General features: G+C 41.7%; 2 protein-coding genes across 3 annotated transcripts; both read left to right on the forward strand.

Annotated features, from left to right (window-relative positions):
* The first annotated feature begins 6,464 nt into the window (after positions 1 to 6,464).
* Positions 6,465 to 11,099, forward strand: LOC121772391 (putative pentatricopeptide repeat-containing protein At1g74580). Of its 2 annotated transcripts, none has more exons than XM_042169473.1 (4): positions 6,465 to 6,737; positions 7,350 to 10,504; positions 10,626 to 10,721; positions 10,801 to 11,099. In XM_042169473.1, exon 2 carries the CDS (start codon positions 7,860 to 7,862, stop codon positions 10,137 to 10,139), a length of 2,280 nt encoding a protein of 759 aa, XP_042025407.1. In that variant the 5' UTR covers positions 6,465 to 6,737; positions 7,350 to 7,859; the 3' UTR covers positions 10,140 to 10,504; positions 10,626 to 10,721; positions 10,801 to 11,099. The 2 variants fall into 2 exon arrangements, with proteins under 2 accessions (XP_042025407.1, XP_042025408.1); XM_042169474.1 differs by having other exon boundaries at positions 10,641 to 10,721.
* A 3,080-nt stretch (positions 11,100 to 14,179) lies between these two features.
* Positions 14,180 to 17,109, forward strand: LOC121772520 (carbonic anhydrase 2-like). The gene is made up of 9 exons (XM_042169654.1): positions 14,180 to 14,367; positions 14,764 to 14,825; positions 14,908 to 15,057; positions 15,241 to 15,289; positions 15,372 to 15,488; positions 15,583 to 15,636; positions 15,719 to 15,804; positions 15,958 to 16,066; positions 16,738 to 17,109. Exons 1-9 carry the CDS (start codon positions 14,197 to 14,199, stop codon positions 16,900 to 16,902), a joined length of 963 nt encoding a protein of 320 aa, XP_042025588.1. The 5' UTR covers positions 14,180 to 14,196; the 3' UTR covers positions 16,903 to 17,109.
* The last annotated feature ends 7,154 nt before the right edge of the window (positions 17,110 to 24,263 follow it).

Here is a 24,263-nt window from a genome sequence, read left to right on the forward strand (position 1 = left end):
TCTCAAAGTCCATTGTGATTCACAAGTCATAGTGAATCACATGTTGGGTACAAGTGAAGCCCGTGATGAGAGGATGAGGAAATATTTAGACAAAGCGCAAAGCATTAGCCGAAGTTTCTCTTATTTTCGGATAATCCGCATTCCCAGAGCAGAAAACAGCCGAGCAGATACTTTAAGTAGGTTAGCCGCATGTCCAAGCTCAAAGGTGGAGGAATTGATGCATCGAAGCATTGATGAAGCTGAGGTACATTCAGTAACCAGCTCGCCGAACTGGATGACGCCGATCTTACAGTATCTAGATCAAGGACAACTGCCCGAGGATAAGAGAGAAGCTCGGAAAATCACATGCCGAGCACTTCGGTACGAACTTCATGGAGAAGTCTTATACAGAAAGTCCTACCTTCAGCCGTTATTACGATGTATAGGGCCAGAAGAGACGGACTACATCCTCAGAGAAGTTCATGAAGGATCGTGCGGCAGCCACATCGGAGCCAGAGCTTTAGCTAAAAAAGTTCTAAGATGGGGATATTATTGGCCAACCTTGGTACAAGAAGCAGTGCAGCTCGTCAAGACATGCCCGAAGTGCCAAATCCATGCAAATATCCCAAGGATGCCGCAGACCGATCTATCCACTATGCAAAGCCCTTGGCCTTTTATGCAATGGGGTATAGACATAGTAGGACCACTACCGCAAGCTCCTCGGCAAATAAAATTCCTAATCGTTGCCGTGGACTACTTTACGAAGTGGGTGGAAGCTGAACCATTAGCTACGATAACGAGCTCGAAGGCATTGGATTTCGTCTGGAAGAACATAGTGTGCCGATTTGGCATACCCCACATCCTCATCTCGGATAACGGGACTCAGTTCACCGACAAGACGTTCAAGAATTGGTGCCAAGAGCTGAATATTCAACAGCGGTTCACTTCGGTCTCTCATCCACAAGCAAACGGACAAACGGAGGTAACAAATCGTATCCTGGTGAAAGGGTTAAAAGCTCGGTTAGAACAAGCCAAAGGACAATGGGTAGAAAATCTCCCTCAAGTCCTATGGTCCTACCGAACTACACCCACAACCTCCAACGGTGAAACTCCGTACAGTCTTGTGTACGGCACTGAAGCCATGATTCCGGTGGAGATCGGCATACCCAGTCCCCGAACTCTAAACTTCTCAGCAGAAATGAATGACGACGGACTGAGAGCCGAGCTAGATCTTGCCGAAGAAAGAAGAGAATTGGCATGCATAAAAGCAGCCAAGTACAAGGAGCAAGTAGCCCGGTATTACAACCAAAGGGTGAAGAAGCTGCAATTTCAAGTGGGAGATCTCGTCTTGAGAAACAACGAAGTAAGCCGAGCAGAAAAGCTGGGCAAGCTCGAACCCACATGGGAAGGTCCGTATCGGGTGTCAGAAGTCCTCGGCAAAGGGTCTTACAAATTGGCTCACATGTCAGGAGAACAGGTACCCCGAACATGGCACATTTCCAACCTCAAGAAGTTCCATTTGTAAGAGACAGTCCGGTCAGTCAGTCTTGAGTCATGTTCGGTCAATGTGCTTTCTTTGGTTTGCTTGGTCTTTGTTTGTCTCTGTGCGTTTTGTCTGTGTGTTTTGTCTGTCTCTGTGCGTGTCGTCTCTTACAAATGTTACTGAGGTATCTTGTTCTTCGAAGGCTGATCCCCTTCTTAGAACATATACAAGCCAACGATTGTGAGTCAAAGCTTCTAAAGAGGATACAAGACCACAATTCAGCTTAAACAAGCAGTTCGTCTAAAACGAGCTGCAATAAGCCAACGATTGTGAGTCAAAGCTTCTAAAGAGGATACAAGACCACAATTCCGCTTAAGAAACAAGCATTTCGTCTGAAACGAACTGCAATAAGCCAACGATTGTGAAGTCCAAGCTTCTAAAGAGGATACAAGACCACAATTCGGCTTAAAAATCAAGCACTTCGTCTGAAACGAACTGCAACAAAAGTCCGATTCACGCGATAAAACTTGCCTGAATTAGGACAAGGGAAAGTCCGATCCACGCGATAAAACTCGCCGAATTAGGACAAGGGAAAGTCCGATCCCCAAATTAGGACAACGGAAAGTCCGATCCGAGCGATAAAACTCGCCAAATTAGGACACAAACCAAGTCCGGTCAAAGAAGAGTTCACTTCATAAGACCGAGGACAAACATCAACTTACCCCGTACCTTTATCCAGAATGCCGAAGTGATTCACTTCGCTTTCCGGGGGGGGTAGTGATGGAGTACGTACTAAACAAGCCCAACAGCAGTAAAGCCCATCAGCCTAAAGCCCAAGAAAGAGTATCAGTCCGGCATGACTAAAGAGTTCAGTTCGGCACAACCAAAGAGTTCGGCCCCAGCCTACAGCTCGGTAAAAGCCAACCAATCAAACTCTGCTCTCAGGTCGGCATCAAGCTCTACTCTCAGATCGGCAAAAGCTGCCCGGCAATAATTCAGCAGTTCGGTCTCAGTATTCGACCGAACTAGGAGATAGTGGACTCATGCAGAATTTCCACCTCCACTACACCCACGATCTATTTAGTGGTGTCAAGCAGTCATTAACTCATGCAGGATGGTGGACCCATGCAAGATCGCCACGATCTCCACGACATCCACTACCTAGTAAATGGTGCTGCATGCCACGATCTTGGTTCAATGTATAAATAGAACCTAGATCAGATAGATAAGGTTAAGTTCAAAAAGAAGCTCTCTAGAGATAAAATATCAAATAGCAAGTCTGTATTGTAAGCTGTAGAAAACAGATCAAGCAATACAACTGTTAAGGATGAAGTTCCTTAACTCGTAGATTTTGCGTCGAACGTCGCGGGAGCTTTTGCCCGTCGATCAATCCGGCGTCAAAATTAGGGTTTTGTGCGTTTTGCACTTTGAAAGGAAAGAGAATAAGAGAAAATAAAATAGAAGGATAATTGATATTTCTTGAATTAATGAACTAAAGAACAATGTCCACTATTTATAATAGTGGATACTAACTTAATGAGCAAGACAAAAGATATGAAAAAGATATGTCAATCTATAATTAACTAACTAAATAATAATAATAATAATAATAATAATAATAATAATAATCGTATCAACTCCCCCACGGTTGAAATCCACCTTGTCCTCAAGGTGGGCACCATGAAGCAACGATGAGTGTCGAGGAATCCTCCTGGGTCAAACATACACCGAATAATTGAGCGTCTCCCTGTATCAATGCGTCCATGAATGCTCAAGCATAGAGTGTCATTTTGCGGAGGAATCAACCGGGCATCGGCGTCGAGCGATGTTGATCGATGATTCATACTTGCGACAACCCTGACATGAGATGAATCACTCAATAATTTCAGCGATGCGTTGTCCACAATGGAACTACCCAAACCAATCTGGACTTGGGGAATCTTGAATCGAGAAGCATTCAATTGTCGCGCGCACTGAATCTCGATGCAACCGTGAACCGGTTTCTCTTTGCGTGCGGAATCCAGACTGGACTTCTCTATCTTCTCAACCTTTTCAACTCCACTAAAACGAGAAGAAGAATGTAGAATCTTCTCCGAAGAATCATCAAATCCTTCCTCGACTCGATCACAGTCAAGAATCACAATCTCTTTCTCATTGCACTCTAGAACATTCCCAACTGAAGTCTTGGACAGAGCATACGGCGGCTCGAGGGCAGTATCGGGAAGCAACGCAAAGGGTGGTGGTGTTGTACTCGACTGCTGCGGCGGAGTCAATGAGTCGTAGGGGACTAAATCTGACGGCCCCGGTGAAGCCTTGCTATTTCCTGATGGAGGAAGGTGCTTAACGAGGTCCCCAAACCCAAAAATTTGAGAGCCGTAGGGCTGCGCAGGTTCAGGCAGCTCGGGAGGAAGCATGTTGTCGATGCGTCGGTCGGCTGCAACAAGGTGAGACTCCATCCTGTAGCAAGCTTCCAACAATTGTTGAAGTTGTGCGAGAGTCAGATGTGCCGTGGTGGTGGCTGGACAAGGTGGCTGCGGCGCGGGTTGATTCAATCCTGAGTTATGGTTGGGGGGCAGCGGATGATCGTATACCGAGACCTCGTGGAAGGGGCGTTGTCCTGTTGTCTCCCAGTAGGCAGGTGGATCCCAGCTAGTGGGTTGTCTGAGCGCGGTGTGGTGTGGCTGCTGAGGCGGTTGATAACATTGAGAGTATCCCTGCTGAGTGCACAACCTTGGCGGGTCCCAACAAGAGGACGGTGGTGGCGAGTACGAATTTGGCTCGTAGGACGATGGTTGCCGATACGCAGTTTCCTGGCGCAGCCATGGCGGGTCCCAGGAAGTGGGTTGACGGGCTTGGTAGGGATGGTGTTGTGGGTGGAGTCTCCCATCCTGTGGATATGGATATGGTGGTTGTTGATCTAACGCTCTGCACGGATGGAGCAGAGGTTGAGATACGACGGGCTGCCATGGGTGGTAATCCGCCTGCAGGAGTTGATATCCGGTGTAGCTGTACGACATGTAGACAGTGATTCGGAGGAAGAGATCACGATGAAAGCACCAATTGTTAAGGATGAAGTTCCTTAACTCGTAGATTTTGCGTCGAACGTCGCGGGAGCTTTTGCCCGTCGATCAATCCGGCGTCAAAATTAGGGTTTTGTGCGTTTTGCACTTTGAAAGGAAAGAGAATAAGAGAAAATAAAATAGAAGGATAATTGATATTTCTTGAATTAATGAACTAAAGAACAATGTCCACTATTTATAATAGTGGATACTAACTTAATGAGCAAGACAAAAGATATGAAAAAGATATGTCAATCTATAATTAACTAACTAAATAATAATAATAATAATAATAATAATAATAATAATAATCGTATCAACAACTCTGCCCTCTTTTCTTCCCGTGGACGTAGATTTACCTCAGTAAATCGAACCACGTAAATCTCTGTGTCGTGATCTGTATTTTCCTGCATTCATCACCATCAAAAATTCGCCAAACCATCAGCCCCAAAATGATGGCTGGAACCCAGGATTGATCACCTACACACCCATTTTTCTAAAAGAATGAACGAAAAATGGCGAGGCGGCTCACATTTTTCTAAAAATTGTGCTTGTGAGAAAATCAGCTGACACCTTCATACTTGATTGTTGTATGTTATTTAGGTTTCATAGTTCCAGAGTTAATTTCTCAGTTACGAATGAGCTTGGCCCTTGTTTAGTGTTTTACAGTACTGGTCATATATATAGAAAGAAAAGATTCACAGTTGATACTTTTATACTGTACGAAAGTGTAAATCAAACACCGATGAATTCCTTCAACAATTCGCTTAAACACAATTTATTTTGGAATGCAACATGGAGTATTATAAAGTTGTTCTTCCTCATTAAATTTTATTTCATGATTATAAATTGTGTTCTTATGGAACTTCTCCAGAATCGTTGGCATCGGTTGTGCAAAAGTCGTAAACAACGAGGCCTTGTTATCGTTGTTGTTGCATCGGGATAACGCATTTGCCGCTTTATTTGTTAACCTCTTCTCTAATTGAATTACGAAATTGAAGCTCATTAACTATGGAATACAAAATGACCTTCAAGAGTATCTCATTCACTACATTAGACCTGCCTTTCCTACTAGACTACTTCTACTTCACTACTTCAGAAGTCAACTCTATATTTAAAAAAACAAAAGAATTTAGTAATATGCGTAATATGAAATCATGCATCAAAACAGAAATTACGTACACCAATATTAGCTGTTAATCGTGTATTTTACTATTTTGTTTAATACCTAAAGCTAATTCCTCCTACTCATATTGATCGAGTAGCCTGGAAAATTGACTTTATAGAATGATCAAATACTCCTAGTCAAGTCTGGATTTGTTTCCTAGATTCATTATACTCGTTCACCTTGTCGGTTTTGACAAGTTTTGGGCTCAAAACTGGTGAAATATGGGTGTTCAACTTTTAAGTTATGAAATTGTGAAGCCCCGCCCAATATATAAAACACGGCCCGCACTATTCATCTAAACATTCTCCAGTTTTAAAACTTCTAAAGTACGTGATTTTCAATTTTATGCTTGAAAGTTAACAAGAATTGGTGGGGCCAACATGATAACTCACCCAAATCTCATATACCGAATGAACATATTTGATCCATTAATTGATGGGCCATCCATATTCAATTTTGTCCTAGTTATAAATATGAGTTTTCTTAAATGACTAAGTGAACGAGTCCAATACTACTACTTTCTTAATAAATTACCAAATTACTTGGCATGTTAAGTTTTTCTTTCCGGCCGCTGGATTTGGTTTTACTCCATCATTTTACCTCAATTTTCTTAACATGATCATATTTATCCCATTAGAAATATACAATTTCATTGACACATAAATATATTAATATCAGCCAAAATCGGACATTGATGGATTGACTACAATTTTATCATTTCTCTTTTCTTCTTGGAATCTAACTAGAAAAGTCACAATTGTTTAACATTGTAATTAGTCTTCTTACCCGAACGCACTAAACCCCTCATTTAAACGGCAATTGAGGCAAAGGGGGTATAGTTAGGGTTTAAGCAAATGCCCCTCATACTGAAGTTGGAAATACCGAAAAGATCAAAATTTGAACTGTGTTCTTCTGAGTTTTAACATCAATTGGAGCAGAGAAAGGAAAGAAGCAGAGATCGGAATACATGGAAGAAGAAGGAATGGGACGGAGGTAGCTCGTTCAGCCTATTGAAAAGCTTCAGTCAGTTCAAGAAAATATTGGAAAAGTATGTCTACTTTCTTTCATGTTAATTCAAGTTGCACATTGCTCCTGTCTATAAAGCTGGAGTCTTTTAGGGATTTTTTTTACATTTCTTAATTTACTCTTGATTTTTATTCGAAAGGGTCAAAAATTTGCATTCATGTGCCTCGATAATTGTTTGAGAAGCGCAGAGAATACACATGTTTGTGACAGTTCAATAGTATTATAGTCTGAAGCCTTAAGATATAGTAATTGCTGGAAATCTTTAACATATAATTAGATGAGTTGTTGAGTTTGTTTGAAATGCTGGATGAATTAAATTAGCTTTGAACATGGCTGCACTGTCTGCCGTATGTGTTTTTTCACAAATACTATGTTACCGGCAATATATAGCTACAAAGTTTAGTTATTTGCTAATACTAGGTTCACAAAGTAAGCTTATTGATGAAACTTTTGTTCGGTAAGTAACTAAGAAAGTAAATAGTGGGACAGAGTCTTGGGTGGGGAAAGTTTTACTCTTTCATAGTTGATCCTATGCCTGTTACAATTTGGATACCGAGTAATAATAATCATTAGTGAACACAGAGCTGGATGTGATGCTAGTGAAACATGGTATTTTCTGGTATTTCAATTTCAGATTAGCAAAGAATCAAGTGAAAAAGTACAGGAGCTGGAGCAGCAGTACAATGAGATACGGAAGCCTGTCTATGATAAGCAAAATGATATCATCAAGTCGATTCATGATTTCTAGATGACTGCGTATTATCTTTGAACTTTATTAGTCATCCTGCCCTCACTGAGCTCTTGAATGAAGTAGACCAAAAGGTTCCATTTCTCTACCTTTGCTTTGTTGAAGAATAAGATCAGCCTTCAGCTCCTCTGTCAATATCTGAATGCTCACTTTAGGTTTTGGGTTTAAAGGTGGAACGAGTCAAAAATTTAAACTTGTGCTTCTACATCTATTTATGTATTTCACATATATATAAGAATTTCTAGCTGCTCTGCCAACTAATGATTTAGAGCAGTACATTTTGGAGTGCAACTGATGTTTCCTTTTTGGGCGGAGACTGTAGCTTTTAAGCTAAATGTTTTGATAATCTGATGGTATTTGCTGGAAACATCGATTAGATTATACTTGTACATTGGAATGAGTTCTGCAGTCCTTCCAAAACATGTAGCCGCTGTCGTACGTTCCCAGAAAGACCCACTAAGGGCTTTGGAGATGTTCAATTCTGTTAAGAAAGAAGATGGATTTAAGCACACTCTGTCAACTTATAGGTGCATGGTCGAAAAGCTCGGTTATCATGGGGAATTTGAGGCGATGGAGAATGTCGTGTCAGAGATGAGGGAGAACCTTGATAACAGCTTGTTGGAAGGAGTGTATATTAGTGTCATGAGAAGTTATGGAAAGAAAAGGAGGATTCAAGAGGCTGCCAATGTGTTTGAGAGAATGGATTTTTACAACTGTGAACCTACTATTTTCTCTTATAATGTGATTATGAATATTTTGGTGGAGAATGGGTATTTTGATCAGGCACACAAAGTTTATATGAGGTTAAAAGAGAAAAGGATTGTACCTGATGTGTATACTTATACAATTCGGATAAAATCATTTTGTAGAACGAGTAGACCGCATGCTGCTCTGAGGCTTCTGAATAACATGCCTGCACAACAATGTGAGTTTAACTCAGTAGCATACTGCACCGTGGTCAGTGGATTTTATGAGGGAGATTACAGAGGGGAAGCTCATGAATTGTTTGATGAGATGCTAAGCCTTGGTCTTGTCCCTAATGTCACCACATTCAATAAGCTAATTCATACCCTTTGTAAGAAGGGAGATGTCAGAGAGAGTGAAATACTGCTAGACAAGGTTCTCAAGAGGGGTATTCTTCCGAATTTGTTTACATTTAACATCTTCATCCAAGGTCTGTGCAAGAAGGGTTTACTCGATGAGGCTGCAAGGATGTTAGATGGTGCAACGGGGGATGGTCTTTCCCCGGATGTCGTGACATATAATACACTTATATGTGGCTTGTGTAAGAGCTCTAAAGGGGTTGAAGCAGAGAGCTACATGAATAAAATGGTCAACAGTGGGTTGAAGCCTGATGCTTTCACCTACAATACACTCATTGACGGGTACTGCAGAATGAATATGGTGCCAAAGGCAGATGAGATTCTTCAAGATGCAACATTGAGGGGGTTTGTGCCCGATGAGTTCACATACTGCTCCTTATTGTGCAGATTGTGTGAGAATGGTGACTTTGAGAGGGCTAAAAGCATGTTCAATGAAGCTCCTGGAAAAGGTATAAGACATAGTGTTATACTATACAATGCGTTAATCAAGGGGTTTTGTCAGCAGGGACTCATTTTGGAAGCCTTGCAGCTGGTGAATGAGATGGACCAAAATGGTTGCAATCCTGATATCTGGACATATAATCTAATTGTAAATGGCTTTTGCAAGATGCGTTGTTTAACTGATGCCAGTATTCTTATTGATGATGCTATGACCAAAGGTCTCGTTCCCGACATATTCACCTTTAATACTTTGATTGATGGTTACTGCAAGCAGCTGAAGATTGGTGAGGCACTTGAAGTTGTTAATACCATGTGGGAGCATGACATTACTCCGGATATCATCACCTATAACACTATATTGGACGGGCTCTGCAAAACTTCACACTCTGATAATGTGATGGAAACTTTCAAAGCGATGGAGGAGAAGGGTTGTAAACCAAACATCATCACCTATAATATACTCATAGAGAGTTTTTGCAAAGCTCGAAAACTAGAAAGATCTTTGGAGTTGCTTGATGAGATTCAGCTAAGTGGTTTGCAACCAGACAAAGTAACTTTAGGCACCCTGATAAGTGGATTTTGTGAAAACAACGATTTAGATAAAGCCCATATGTTGTTAAGAAGAATGGAAAAGGACTATAGACTTTCCCCAACAGTAGCAATGTATAATATCCTGATTAGTGCTTTTTCTGAGAGGTTAAATGTGGACATGGCACTTAAACTATTTCAGGAAATGGGCGTTCAGGGATGCCCACCGGATAAATACACATTCCGCTGTATCGTGGATGGTTTCTGCAAGATTGGGAATGTTGATTCTGCGTATTACTATCTTCTTGATGGTATCAAAAAAGGGCTCATTCCATCCCTAACAACTTTTGGACGAGTGCTAAATTGCTTGTGCGTGAAGCATAGATTGCGTGAGGCAGTTGAAATCATATACACTATGGTGCAAAGGGGTGTTGTTCCTGAAGAAGTGAACACAATTTTCGAAGCAGATAAGAAAGAAGTTGCAGCACCTAAAATAGTTGTGGAGAACTTGTTGAAAAATTCACATATAACCTATTATGCGTATGAACTTTTGTATGACGCTGTCAGAAATAAGAAGCTGTTACGGAAAAAGGCTAATGGATAAAATATCAAGTGGTTCGGAAAATAGGCTTCCATAATTATTTGGAGAATTATGTGTGAGAAGATCAGTTGCATGGGAAACATTCTGAAGCAGTTGATTAAATGTTTGTTCCATGGTTACTGGCTTACTGCAGTTTGGGTGATGGGATACAGACCAAGAGTAAATGGCCATCTCAGGGATCCTGCATTTTGGTTATTATACTCTACAATGTCTTGCAAATTCGTGTGATATGAGAAAGAAAGTATCGTTCTGTTCTGTGTGGATGTCCTCCTACGTTTACTCAAAAAAATCATTGTATCTATATCACTTGCAAGACTGGATTGGACCGATCACCTGCTAGTGTGATTGCGTTAATGCCGGCCTGATAGGTATCTAATTTGTGATAATCAATCTTGTTATGTATGCTTTGTCCTTATGAGGAGCCCAATGTTGAAACATGTTCTTATTCTTAACTATGTAAATATATTGAATAAAGGTGATTTAATGCAGGCCTGCAATTGCCAGGGCAACATGGGATCTCATAGCCACGGTTGAAATGATAGACCTGCAACGCTTGAGGTGACATTCGTGTGGAATAGAAACGAGGTGGGGAGATCGTATTGCTATGTAGTTCTATAATTCTCTTGGTCACTATCTTATAGTTCTCTCTTTTTTGTTTTTCCAGGGGGAAGAAGTATATAAGGCGGGAGATTTCACTGAGAACTGGAAAGTTCCAATCAAGGTAGCCCAAGAGATGAAGTTGAAATTAGACTTCCTCAAGGGAAGTAAGTCTAGCTAATTCTGTAACACCCCGAGGTACCGTACACGGAGTGTCACGCATTTCTGTCATCTTGATTACTCATGTATTACTCAAATATAAAACACATTATGCAAATCATGTCATTTGTAGAGCCCATGTAGGGTAGAGTCACATCAAGTAAATTATTTGCAGGTACTAAGTATCAAAATCTCTATCTTTTTTCACATTCGTCTATGCTTGACTCCTGAACTTCTCTTTTAATCGCATATCTTTCACAAATCATATGGTTGGGGCTTAGCAATACTTGAAAAATGGCCCAAGGGACTAGTACGAATCTCAATTGCCTTGCACGATGGAACGGTGGCCATGCACAATAGCTCGATGGCCTGGCATGATGGCTCGACGGCCTTGCACGATGGCTCGATGGCCTTGCACGATGGCTCGACGGCTTGGCATGATGGCTCGATGGCCTGGCACGATGGATCGACAGCCTGGCACGATGGCTCGACAGTCTGGCACAATGGCTCGACGACCTTGCACGATGGCTCGACGGTCTTGCACTATGGCCCGACGGCCTTGCACTATGCCTGGCACGATGGCACGATGGCTCGACGGCCTTGCACGATGGCTCGATGGCCTTGCACGATGGCTCGATGGCCTGACACGATGGCTAGACGCCCTTGCACGATGGCTCGGCACAATGCCCTTGCACGATGGCATGGCACGATGGCCTAGCACGATGGCTCGACGGCCTTGCACGATGGCCTGGCACGATGGCCTTGCACGATGGCTCGACGGCCTTGCACGATGGCCTGGCACGATGCCCTTGCACGATGGCTCGACGGCCTTGCACGATGGCTCTATGGCCTGGCACGATGGCTCGATGGCCTAGCACGATGGCACGATGACTCTATGGCACGATGGCTCGACGGCCAGGCACGATGGCACTATGGCTCGACTCGATGCCCTGACACGATGGCTCGACAGCCTTTCACGATGGCCTTGCACGATGGCTCGGCGCGATGCCCTTGCACGATGGCCTAGCACGATGGCTCTATGGCCTGGCACGATGGCCTGGCACGTCTCAGCCCACGGTCAAGCTTTTGGGCATAGCTGGCGAGGTCTGACTAAGTCTCACCCCTCCTCCCACACAAAAATGTCCCTTTGGACCCGTGTCGTACGCTATAGGTATCTTTTGCGTGATAAACAAAAATTTCTGAATCATATGATTTTCACAGTTTTTCTTATATACTCTTATATTCTTATCATATAACAATTATAAACAACACTTCTTTATATTATGATGAAGTTTGTCTCATTTCTTTTAATTATTTTGTATCGAAAGATTATATTTAATCTAAGCCCTATAACGGGATACTACAAATTGTGTCGAAAGGATGTCATAAGAATGTTGACATAAGTTGAACCACTCCAAAACATTGGCATACAAAGCAACATGCTAGTACTATTAAATATCACCTTCAACTTCGCTGCATCTTAAACCCATTCTCTTATTCTTCTTCTTCATATTATACAATCTGAAATTTTATTATGAAGGTCGCTCTATTGTTGATTTCCAGATCATATTTGGTTATTACTCTAGAGCGAAAAATATGTTCAAAACTTAATACATGCCCAATTATTCTATCTCTTGCTTTAATCTCGATTTTTTTTCATTTTATTTTATGCAGTGTGTGTACGTCAAATTAGTACTAGTACTATCATTTTATTGCCAATAAAATCACTTAGATCGTTAAGATCTAGAAATGTGCATTTTTTTTTTGTTGGATGATTGCACCATATAATTTTGAACTAGAAAATTTCACGATAAGTTCCATAATTTTATATACTTATAATACAAATACAATGTATCAAGGTACTAACACTAACAAGTAGATGTTTATTTTAGGCTTCTCTTAACTCTAAATAACTAGCAATAAAAGTAGTGTTCTAATATAATGCAATATTTTACATAACTTGCCCTTTCTTAAATGCTCAAGAGATAACAATTCATTTGATCATAAAAAAAATCGATTGGAATTTGATGATGCTAAAAGATAAAGTGGAAATGTGTAGCAGAATTGCAACCAAGTTTTATAGATAGGGTCTTATCTTTTCATCAACATTAATTTCGGGGCACCGCCTATTTTTCTTCTACTTTTTTCTTTATTAATTTTTCCCCACATTTTATTCAGAAATTTAATATCCTATATTTTCTATACTTTTTATTAAATTATTTTGTGCACCACAATTTCATTTTCATATCTCTCAATACGTGTCGCCTCGAGGTTGGTTTTGAACGTTTTGTGGAAAATATTGCACTAGATACTTTTTAATTCCTTGTCAAATCAATAATCATACAATAATTATTTGTATTTGTGGTCGTATTTGCAAAATAGAAACTTTAAATACAAACCTCATTCACACCATTGGATATTAATTCGGAAATTTACGAAATAAAATTAATTAATGTGCCTGCAATATTAGTTATGTGATATAATACCTATTAATTATATAGTTATAATGCATATTAACAACAACGGTAGTAGTAGAGTAGTACATGTTTTCTACGCCATGCATGCATTATACTCCATACACAAACTAGCTCTACAATAGAATTAGTAAATAATTACTTTTCTAGCTTGTATTTAAATATTTAACACTGTGTTATAAATTTTTGTACACATTTAAAAGACAGATTTAAATCTTACAAATGGCCACTAATTTCGGATAATTAAGCATACTTCCTCGGTTTTTAAATAAGTGTCATACTGTATTTAGTTTTGTTTCTTGCTTCTTAAGAGCAAGTGTCTAATTTCAAAAATATTGAGAGTATAAGTATAACCATCAAATTCTTTCTATTTCACCCTTATTTAACATATTTTTGAAATTTGTTAATCAGTTGAATTCATTAGTATGTTTTTAGAGTCGCCCCGCTGGGTTTCAATAGCCGGCTGTTACTCCATGATAGATTAAGTGTTTCTTATACTTGTTAGTTGCTTTGTTTTGGATTTTAAATGTTGTTTTCACCATCATAAGAAAGTATATACTCCTACATTGCAAATTAACTGTCCATGAAACATGGATCGATCCATAGCATGAAATTAATCCAAAGCATTTATTTCCATTCAAATTTGTTCACTATTCTATCTACCTCCAATACAACGTAACATGAAATTTGAGGTCTAAAATTGAAACCCAACATCCAAACCTAATCTTTGAGTAATAGAAGCTGTGGTTCACTCACCTTTCCCTTTCATTATCCATGCATTAAAACACTCATCTCAATATAAAGCCCTCCAAATCCACCCCCATTGAGCAATGTCGACCTTCAACACCTGCTTCGCCTCACAAATCTTCACCACAGCCTCTCGAGTCGCTCTCCGCCCCGTTGCCACCGCTCGCCTCAGCTCCTCCGCCTCCAACCCACCCATCCTCATCCGTAACGAGCCCGTCTTCGCCGCTCCCGCTCCCATCATCCACCCCCTCTTGGTACTCACATTTAATCATTTTATAATTATTTTTACTAATTAAAAATAATGTAATTGAATAGAAAGTTTGTAAGTCCATGATGAAGACGTATGCCACTTGCAAAAATTTAGGTGACTTGTTCACGTGGATGTTCCAATTAGTACATGCACCAAATTTAATACATGTCGTTAATTGAATGTATTATATATACTTATATTATATGAATAAAAAACTTGCTATATATAGAATATCTATAACAACCTTGCGTCTATGTATTGTCGCGTTATAATTTATAACTCAGCTGCATGAATCACTAATTAATTACACTCCAATTTACATGTTAGTTACAAAATTTGTATAAATTGTGCTCATTTTCATCTCTAAAATTCACACTCATGTATTTCTAAAATTTTGCAGAAAGAAGACATGGGTAAGGACTCGTTTGAAGAAGCCATTGCTGGACTCCAGAAGCTTCTAAGGTTACTTGCAAAAATACTTTTAATTTCTAAAGTTTGAGAGAAGAAATTTATAATATGAGGTGTGACATATTTGTATATACAGTGAGAATGGAGAGCTAGGACCGGTGGCGGCAGCGAAGATCGACGAAATCACGGCTGAGCTGAAAACAGCTGACGGCAGCGCTGGCATCTCGTCAGAGTCCGTTGAGAGGCTGAAAACTGGCTTCGTCACCTTCAAAAAGGAGAAATATGAGTAAGACATACACATCGATATCAAACTTCGTTGTTTTAATTCCCAAATATTAAAAATAATTCCAACTTCCTCTTCGTTGACAGTCAATAGTCTTGTTTTTTTAGTAATTTTTAATGATTTACGCCTCATTTTTATCTCGAAAAATGGATTATAACATCGCATTGATTTGAAAATTTAATTCAGGAAAAATCCAGCTCTGTACGGTGAACTCGCCAAAGGCCAGAGCCCCACGGTACATTATTTTTGTTTTTTAAAATTTTTTTTAGTACTTAGGTGAAATTTAATCTAATATTATTGTGTTTGTATATATACAGTACATGGTTTTTGCATGTTCAGACTCACGTGTGTGTCCCTCGCACGTGCTGGACCTTCAGCCTGGTGAAGCCTTCGTCGTCCGTAACGTTGCGAACCTCGTCCCACCATTCGACAAGGTGCGATTTTTTGGGGGAAAATTAATTAATTTGATTAAATATGTTATTTTCGAAATGATTACTATTACTTCACTATTTTTATTTTTAATTTCAGACCAAATTCTCTGGAGTGGGGGCTGCTGTTGAGTATGCTGTCCTGCATCTGAAGGTGAAAGAATTAACTAAATTTCATTAACTATATAGTAGTATTAAGGAAGTTTTGAATAATTGTTTAGTAAATTTTGTTTCAGGTGAAGGAGATTGTTGTGATTGGGCACAGTGCCTGTGGAGGTATCAAGGGAGTCATGTCCTTCCCATATGATGGCTCCACGTCCACGTAAGCATGCTCGGAGATATTCACATGCAAATTGTGTCATGTAAAAAATACTATGAAAGAACATGAGATCAAAACGCACCTAGTTCTTCCCCTCATATATATTTTGTATATTCAATCTCGAGAGATAGATTTAACATTTGTTGTGATTTGCAGTGACTTCATCGAGGACTGGGTGTCGATTGCATTGCCTGCCAAGAACAAGACATTGGCTGACTGCGCAATAGACACACCATTCGGCGAGCAATGCGCCACATGTGAAAAGGTAGTTTCAACAATTCAAACCAGCAGCATAAATACGTGAATCAAAAAAAGTTAAATTTCACTTTTATATAATAGTATTAATCTTATAATGAAACGAGTCAGTAAATATATATATATATATATATATATAGGGAGATGATCAAAATAAGTATGTGTTTAAATCCAGAAATGCAGACCAAATCTTGGCCCTACAATTAGATGATCTAATGGTCAATAATTAACCAAAAACACGGAAGGTCATAATTAAGTAATGTGTTTAAATCCAGAAATGCAGACCAAATCTTGGCCCTACAATTAGATGATCTAATGGTCAATAATTAACCAAAAACACGGAAGGTCATAATTAAGTAATTTTAGGTCATATTATAATATTTGGGTTTAATGTCATGCTAAGATCGTTTTAGGTCATGCTTTGTTATCATGACCTAAAAATTACCTAATTATGACCTAAAAGTGACCTAATTATGATATTGTTCTGCGTTTCTGTATTTAAATCTAGTTTTGCATAGATCAAAACCCTATATATATATATATATAGGGTTTTGATCTATGCAAAACTAGATTTAAACTAGATGGAGTAATATGTTACACAATTGACATATTTTTGGTAATTCTGATTCAAGCTTATATCCAATCCAACTACATATTTACAAACACTGATTATCGGAACAGGAAGCGGTGAACGTGTCGCTCGGAAACCTGCTGTCGTACCCATTTGTGAGGGAAGGATTAGTGAAGAAGACACTTGCGTTGAAGGGAGGGCACTATGACTTTGTGAAGGGGACCTTTGAGCTGTGGGCGCTCGACTTCAGCCTATCGCCATCTCTCTCTGTTTGAACCTGATTCGATTACGCTTCCCTACCTCTCTCTCATCTTCTTACAATCCTGCCTTTGTATTTTCATTTCCTCGTTTATGAGAAGTAAAGAATAACCCATTATATCGGTTATAAATGTGAAGGAGGAGACTCCTTTTCTGTTGTATTTTAATATACCCGTTTTTTTCCGTTTTATGTATGTATGAAATAAGAGTTGAGATTTCGGGCATGTCTTTTCTGTGTTGTGGCCATTTTTGGTTTGTTTCACTGAATCTATCATCTGGCTATAAGTATATAACAAACTACTTTTTGTAGAAAGAAAACTGAGTGCTGAAATCCCATGCTTTGGGTGTTGAACATTTTTAGATATTTCACCATAATGGAAAAACAAAATTCTCATGACGATTTCTCTGAGTACCATATATGGATAAGAGTCATAAGAGCATCCACAATGGCGCCTAGCGCACCGCCTAGCTGAGCGCGGCGCTAGGCGGTCGCTAGGCGAACCATTGGAGGAGCTGTTTTTCGGAAATCAATTTCGCCTAGTGCTAGGCGGTCAAAATCCGCTGGGCTATGCGCTGGGCGATCCGCTCGGCTCCATTGCAGCGCCCGGATCGCCCAACGCATAGCCCAGCGGATTTTTTATTTTTTATTTTTAATTTTCGAAACACTATATATACGCGATTTGCACTTCATTTTTTTTAAGTAATGTACTTTTTGCGATTTTGAATGTAATTTTTTATTAATGTACTTTTTTAAAAATTTTGTAATTTTTTTAATTTATTGTACTTTTTTTTAAAAATTAAAATAGTATTATTAATGTTTCCCGTATATGTCTCGTAAATTAAATTCCGTATATTGTGTTATTAGTGATGTGGCTATTGATGTGGTTGGGCTATTTATGATATGGCTAGGCTATGGTTGGGCTAATTCTGATGTGGCAGGAGGATTTTTAGTATTGATGATGTGGCAGGAGGAGTTTGTGGCTAGGCTATGGCTGAGCTATTGCTGGACTATAACCACGGTAGATGCTCTAAGACTATGATGTACTACTGATGAATCCGCGAATTTCTGATGGTGAAGAATGCAAGAAAATGCAGATCACGACACAGAGATTTTACGTGGTTCGATTTACTGAGGTAAATCTACGTCCACGGGAAGAAAAGAGGGCAGAGTTGTATTGCTTGATCTGTTTTCTACAGCTTACAATACAGACTTGCTATTTGATATTTTATCTCTAGAGAGCGAGAGAGTCTAACCCTATCTATCTGATCTAGGTTCTATTTATACATTGAACCAAGATCGTGGCATGCAGCACCATTTACTAGGTAGTGGATGTCGTGGAGATCGTGGCGATCTTGCATGGGTCCACTATCCTGCATGAGTTAAAGACTGCTTGACACCACTAAATAGATCGTGGGTGTAGTGGAGGTGGAAATCCTGCATGAGTCCACTATCTCCTAGTTCGGTCGAATACTGAGACCGAACTGCTGAATTCGACCGAACTGCTGAATTATTGCCGAGCAGCTTTTGCCGATCTGAGAGTAGAGCTTGATGCCGACCTGAGAGCAGAGTTTGATTGGTTGGCTTTTACCGAGCTGTAGGCTGGGACCGAACTCTTTAGTCATGCCGGACTGATACTCTTTAGTCATGCCGAACTGATACTCTTTCTTGGGCTTTAGGCTGATGGGCTTTACTGCTGTTGGGCTTGTTTAGTACGTACTCCATCACTACCCCCCCCCCCGGAAAGCGAAGTGAATTACTTCGGCATTCTGGATAAAGGTACGGGGTAAGTTGATGTTTGTCCTCGGTCTTATGAAGTGAACTCTTCTTTGACCGGACTCGTCTTTGGTCTGATGAAATAAACATCTTTGACCGGACTCGTCTTTGGTCTGATGAAATAAACATCTTTGACCGGACTCGTCTTTGGTCTGATGAAATAAACATCTTTGACCGGACTCGTCTTTGGTCTGATGAAATAAACATCTTTGACCGGACTCGTCTTTGGTCTGATGAAATAAACATCTTTGACCGGACTCGTCTTTGGTCTGATGAAATAAACATCTTTGACCGGACTCGTCTTTGGTCTGATGAAATAAACATCTTTGACCGGACTCGTCTTTGGTCTGATGAAATAAACATCTTTGACCGGACTCGTCTTGGGTCTGATGAAATAAACATCTTTGACCGGACTAAGCTTGTGTCCTAATTTGGCGAGTTTTATCGCTCGGATCGGACTTTCCGTTGTCCTAATTTGGGGATCGGACTTTCCCTTGTCCTAATTCGGCGAGTTTTATCGCGTGGATCGGACTTTCCCTTGTCCTAATTCAGGCAAGTTTTATCGCGAGAATCGGACTTTCGTTGCAGTTCGTTTCAGACGAAGTGCTTGATTCTTAAGCTGAATTGCGGTCTTGTATCCTCTTTAGAAGCTTGGACTTCACAATCGTTGGCTTATTGCAGTTCGTTTCAGACGAACTGCTTGTTTAAGCTGAATTGTGGCCTTGCATCTTCTTTAGAAGCTTTGACTTCACAATCGTTGGCTTATTGCAGTTCGTTTCAGACGAAGTGCTTGTTCAAGCTGAATTGTGGTCTTGTATCCTCTTTAGAAGCTTTGACTCACAATCGTTGGCTTATTGCAGCTCGTTTTAGACGAACTGCTTGTTTAAGCTGAATTGTGGTCTTGCATCTTCTTTAGAAGCTTTGACTTCACAATCGTTGGCTTATTGCAGTTCGTTTCAGACGAAGTGCTTGTTCAAGCTGAATTGTGGTCTTGTATCCTCTTTAGAAGCTTTGACTCACAATCGTTGGCTTATTGCAGCTCGTTTTAGACGAACTGCTTGTTTAAGCTGAATTGTGGTCTTGTATCCTCTTTAGAAGCTTTGACTCACAATCGTTGGCTTGTATATGTTCTAAGAAGGGGATCAGCCTTCGAAGAACAAGATACCTCAGTAACATTTGTAAGAGACGACACGCACAGAGACAGACAAAACACATAGACAAAACGCACAGAGACAAACAAAGACCAAGCAAACCAAATAAAGCACATTGACCGGACAGGACTCAAGACTGACTGACCGGACTGTCTCTTACAAATGAAACTTCTTGAGGTTGGAAATGTGCCATGTTCGGGGTACCTGTTCTCCTGACATGTGAGCCAATTTGTAAGACCCTTTGCCGAGGACTTCTGACACCCGATACGGACCTTCCCATGTGGGTTCGAGCTTGCCCAGCTTTTCTGCTCGGCTTACTTCGTTGTTTCTCAAGACGAGATCTCCCACTTGAAATTGCAGCTTCTTCACCCTTTGGTTGTAATACCGGGCTACTTGCTCCTTGTACTTGGCTGCTTTTATGCATGCCAATTCTCTTCTTTCTTCGGCAAGATCTAGCTCGGCTCTCAGTCCGTCGTCATTCATTTCTGCTGAGAAGTTTAGAGTTCGGGGACTGGGTATGCCGATCTCCACCGGAATCACGGCTTCAGTGCCGTACACAAGACTGTACGGAGTTTCACCGTTGGAGGTTGTGGGTGTAGTTCGGTAGGACCATAGGACTTGAGGGAGATTTTCTACCCATTGTCCTTTGGCTTGTTCTAACCGAGCTTTTAACCCTTTCACCAGGATACGATTTGTTACCTCCGTTTGTCCGTTTGCTTGTGGATGAGAGACCGAAGTGAACCGCTGTTGAATATTCAGCTCTTGGCACCAATTCTTGAACGTCTTGTCGGTGAACTGAGTCCCGTTATCCGAGATGAGGATGTGGGGTATGCCAAATCGGCACACTATGTTCTTCCAGACGAAATCCAATGCCTTCGAGCTCGTTATCGTAGCTAATGGTTCAGCTTCCACCCACTTCGTAAAGTAGTCCACGGCAACGATTAGGAATTTCATTTGCCGAGGAGCTTGAGGAAGTGGTCCCACTATGTCTATGCCCCATTGCATGAAAGGCCAAGGGCTTTGCATAGTGTATAGATCGGTCTGCGGCATCCTTGGGACATTTGCATGAATTTGGCACTTCGTACACTTCTTGACGAGCTGCACTGCCTCTTGTACCATGGTTGGCCAATAATATCCCCATCTCAGAACTTTTTTAGCTAAAGCTCTGGCTCCGATGTGGCTACCGCACGATCCTTCATGAACTTCTCTGAGGATGTAGTCCGTCTCTTCTGGTCCTACGCACCGCAATAACGGCTGGAGGTAAGACTTTCTAAAGAGGACTCCTTCATGAAGTTCGTACCGAAGTGCTCGGCACGTGATCTTCCGAGCTTCTCTCTTATCCTCGGGCAATTGTCCTTGATCCAGATACTGCAAGATCGGCGTCATCCAGTTCGGCGAGCTGGATACTGAATGTACCTCGGCTTCATCAATGCTTCGATGCATTAATTCTTCCGCCTTTGAGCTCGGATCTGAGGCCAACTTACTTAAGGTATCTGCTCGGCTATTTTCCGCTCTGGGAATGCGGATTATCCGAAAATAGGAGAAACTTCGGCTGATGCTTTGCGCTTTGTCCAAATACTTCTTCATTCTCTCGTCACGAGCTTCACTTGTACCCAACATGTGATTTACTATGACTTGTGAATCACAATGGACTTTGAGAGATTTGACGAGCAGACTTTGCGCTAACTGGAGTCCGGCCAGGAGGGCTTCGTACTCGGCTTCATTATTAGTAGTGGGGAATAGGAACCGAAGTGAGTAGGTTACCTCGTGTCCGTCGGGAGCGATAAGCAGAATACCAGCTCCACTTCCCGTTTTATTCGAAGCTCCATCTACGAATCCGCTCCAGCAGTCCGGCGGCTCTTCTTCGGATTCCAAGGGCTATGCTAGTTCGGCATTGGCAGAATTCTTCTGTTCGGCAATAACAGGAATTGCTTGATCGAACTTTGCTTCTGCAAGAAAATCTGCCAAGGCTTGTCCCTTGATGGCTTTCCGAGGTAGATACTCGATTGAGTGTTCTCCCAGCTCTATGGCCCATTTGGCGATTCTGCCTTGTGAGCATAGAAGTATGGCCGCAGTCTCCTTGCTGCATTTACTAACGCCAGAGCAATTTTTTCCAGAGGTTGATACCTTGTTTCTGGACCTCTTAATGCTCGGCTTGTAAAGTAGATGGGAAACTGCTTTAGGCCTTCTTCTCGTACAAGCACCGCGCTAATGGTTTGATCGGATGCCGCTAAGTATAAGAAAATCACTTCGGCATCTGTTGGAGAGGGTGGGAGACCGAGCTTTTTAACCTCTGCTCTATGACTTCAGAGACGATTTGGTCTTCCCGGCAGGGAGAGCGTCAATAGTTAGGATTACTCCATCATATTGCTGCTCGTTATCGTCTTCGGGATCCTGTTGCCTTTTCGGATCCTGAGGAGCGCAGTTCGCACCTCCCTGCTTTTTGTTCTTTTTCGGCTGCTTGCTTTGGTATTTTTTTAACGTCCCTGCTTTTACAAGGGCATCAATGCCTGCAGCCAAATGTCGGCACTCCTCGGTATCGTGACCGTAGTCTTGATGGAAGGAGCAATATTGATCCTGAGGTCGGCGCGCGGCCGATTTCGTCATCCACCTTGGCTTTTCGAACATATCGGAATGCAGTTCGAAAATTTCCGCTCTTGACTTGTTCAATGGTACGAACTGAGCGGACGGCTTCTCAGGATTGAGACGTGGCCCCAATCGGTCTTGCACCGGAGTCCTTTGAATCCTTTCAAAAGGAGTTCGGCGAGGATGTCCCTGATCGCTATGATCGGGCTCCCTCCTGTCTCCTCGGGGTGAGCTGTCTAAAGACCGTTTGCGACGGTCTGCCTCATCGGCACGGGAGAACTGGTCCGCAATGTCCCACATCTCTTGAGCTGTTTGCGGACTGCATTCCACGAGCTTTCTGTAGAGAGCTCCGGGCAGGATTCCATTTTGGAATGCCGAAATGACAAGTAGATCGTTGAGATCATCTACTTGTAGGCATTCCTTGTGGAATCTCGTCATGAAGTCGCTGATCTTTTCGTCGCGACCTTGACGTATAGAAAGCAGCTGAGCCGAAGTGATCCGGGCTTCCGCTTTCTGAAAGAACCTCCTGTGGAAAGCATCCATTAGATCTCGGTAGGATCTAATGCTGCCTTGAGGAAGGCTGTCGAACCACCTTCTGGCGTTCCCGATGAGCAGCTCGGGGAACAGTTTGCACATATGGACCTCATTGAGACCCTGGTTCGCCATATTATATTGATAGCGTCCCAAGAAGTCATGAGGATCCACTAGCCCGTCATAAGTCATTGACGGTGTCCGGTAGTTCCGCGGCAAAGGAGTTCGGGTGATATCGTCCGAGAACGGAGTCTTTAATGCTCCGTACATGGCGAACCCGACATCTCTTCGGTACGGAGGAGATGGAGTTCTCCTGTGGTTCCGGTACCGAGGAGGAACAGGAACATGTCGGGGTTGAGGATTCTTTCTCCTGGAAGACACGTCACTACTGCGGTAGTGACTTTCATGTCTGGATGAGGAGGGAGAATCCGCCGTTGTCTTCTCCGGCTGTTGGCTCTTCTGCAGGAAGGTTAAGAACTCCTCCTGCTTCTCGGCCAAGAACAGCTTGACAGCTTCATTTAAATCGGGCTGCTGGGAAGACTCGGTGCGATGACTCCTGGAGTGGCTTGTTCCTTCTTCGTGAGAACCGGAGGTAGATGTCTCCCGAGGCCGTTTTTCAGACCTGCGAGCTGGACTAGCTTCCTCCCGGTTATCACGAACGGTATTATGGGTGTTACGTGATCTGGTACGCATTTTTGGGGTGGAAAAGGGTCAAAAATTCGCTTTATCACAAATTTTGTTCTCTGGTTCCCACAGACGGCGCCAGTGATGAATCCGCGAATTTCTGATGGTGAAGAATGCAAGAAAATGCAGATCACGACACAGAGATTTTACGTGGTTCGATTTACTGAGGTAAATCTACGTCCACGGGAAGAAAAGAGGGCAGAGTTGTATTGCTTGATCTGTTTTCTACAGCTTACAATACAGACTTGCTATTTGATATTTTATCTCTAGAGAGCGAGAGAGTCTAACCCTATCTATCTGATCTAGGTTCTATTTATACATTGAACCAAGATCGTGGCATGCAGCACCATTTACTAGGTAGTGGATGTCGTGGAGATCGTGGCGATCTTGCATGGGTCCACTATCCTGCATGAGTTAAAGACTGCTTGACACCACTAAATAGATCGTGGGTGTAGTGGAGGTGGAAATCCTGCATGAGTCCACTATCTCCTAGTTCGGTCGAATACTGAGACCGAACTGCTGAATTCGACCGAACTGCTGAATTATTGCCGAGCAGCTTTTGCCGATCTGAGAGTAGAGCTTGATGCCGACCTGAGAGCAGAGTTTGATTGGTTGGCTTTTACCGAGCTGTAGGCTGGGACCGAACTCTTTA

This window comes from Salvia splendens, chromosome 16 (assembly GCF_004379255.2).
Source record: "Salvia splendens isolate huo1 chromosome 16, SspV2, whole genome shotgun sequence".
Taxonomy (NCBI): Eukaryota; Viridiplantae; Streptophyta; class Magnoliopsida; order Lamiales; family Lamiaceae; genus Salvia; species Salvia splendens.

What these genes read in the sequence shown, in the direction of transcription:
- LOC121772391 (XM_042169473.1), top strand. Translation starts at nt 7,860, where the DNA reads ATGAGTTCTGCAGTCCTTCCAAAACATGTAGCCGCTGTCGTACGTTCC.
- LOC121772520 (XM_042169654.1), top strand. Translation starts at nt 14,197, where the DNA reads ATGTCGACCTTCAACACCTGCTTCGCCTCACAAATCTTCACCACAGCC. An exon ending in CCATCATCCACCCCCTCTTG is followed by an intron (nt 14,368 to 14,763) that starts GTACTCACATTT and finishes AAAATTTTGCAG; the next exon opens with AAAGAAGACATGGGTAAGGA. An exon ending in AATGCGCCACATGTGAAAAG is followed by an intron (nt 16,067 to 16,737) that starts GTAGTTTCAACA and finishes TTATCGGAACAG; the next exon opens with GAAGCGGTGAACGTGTCGCT.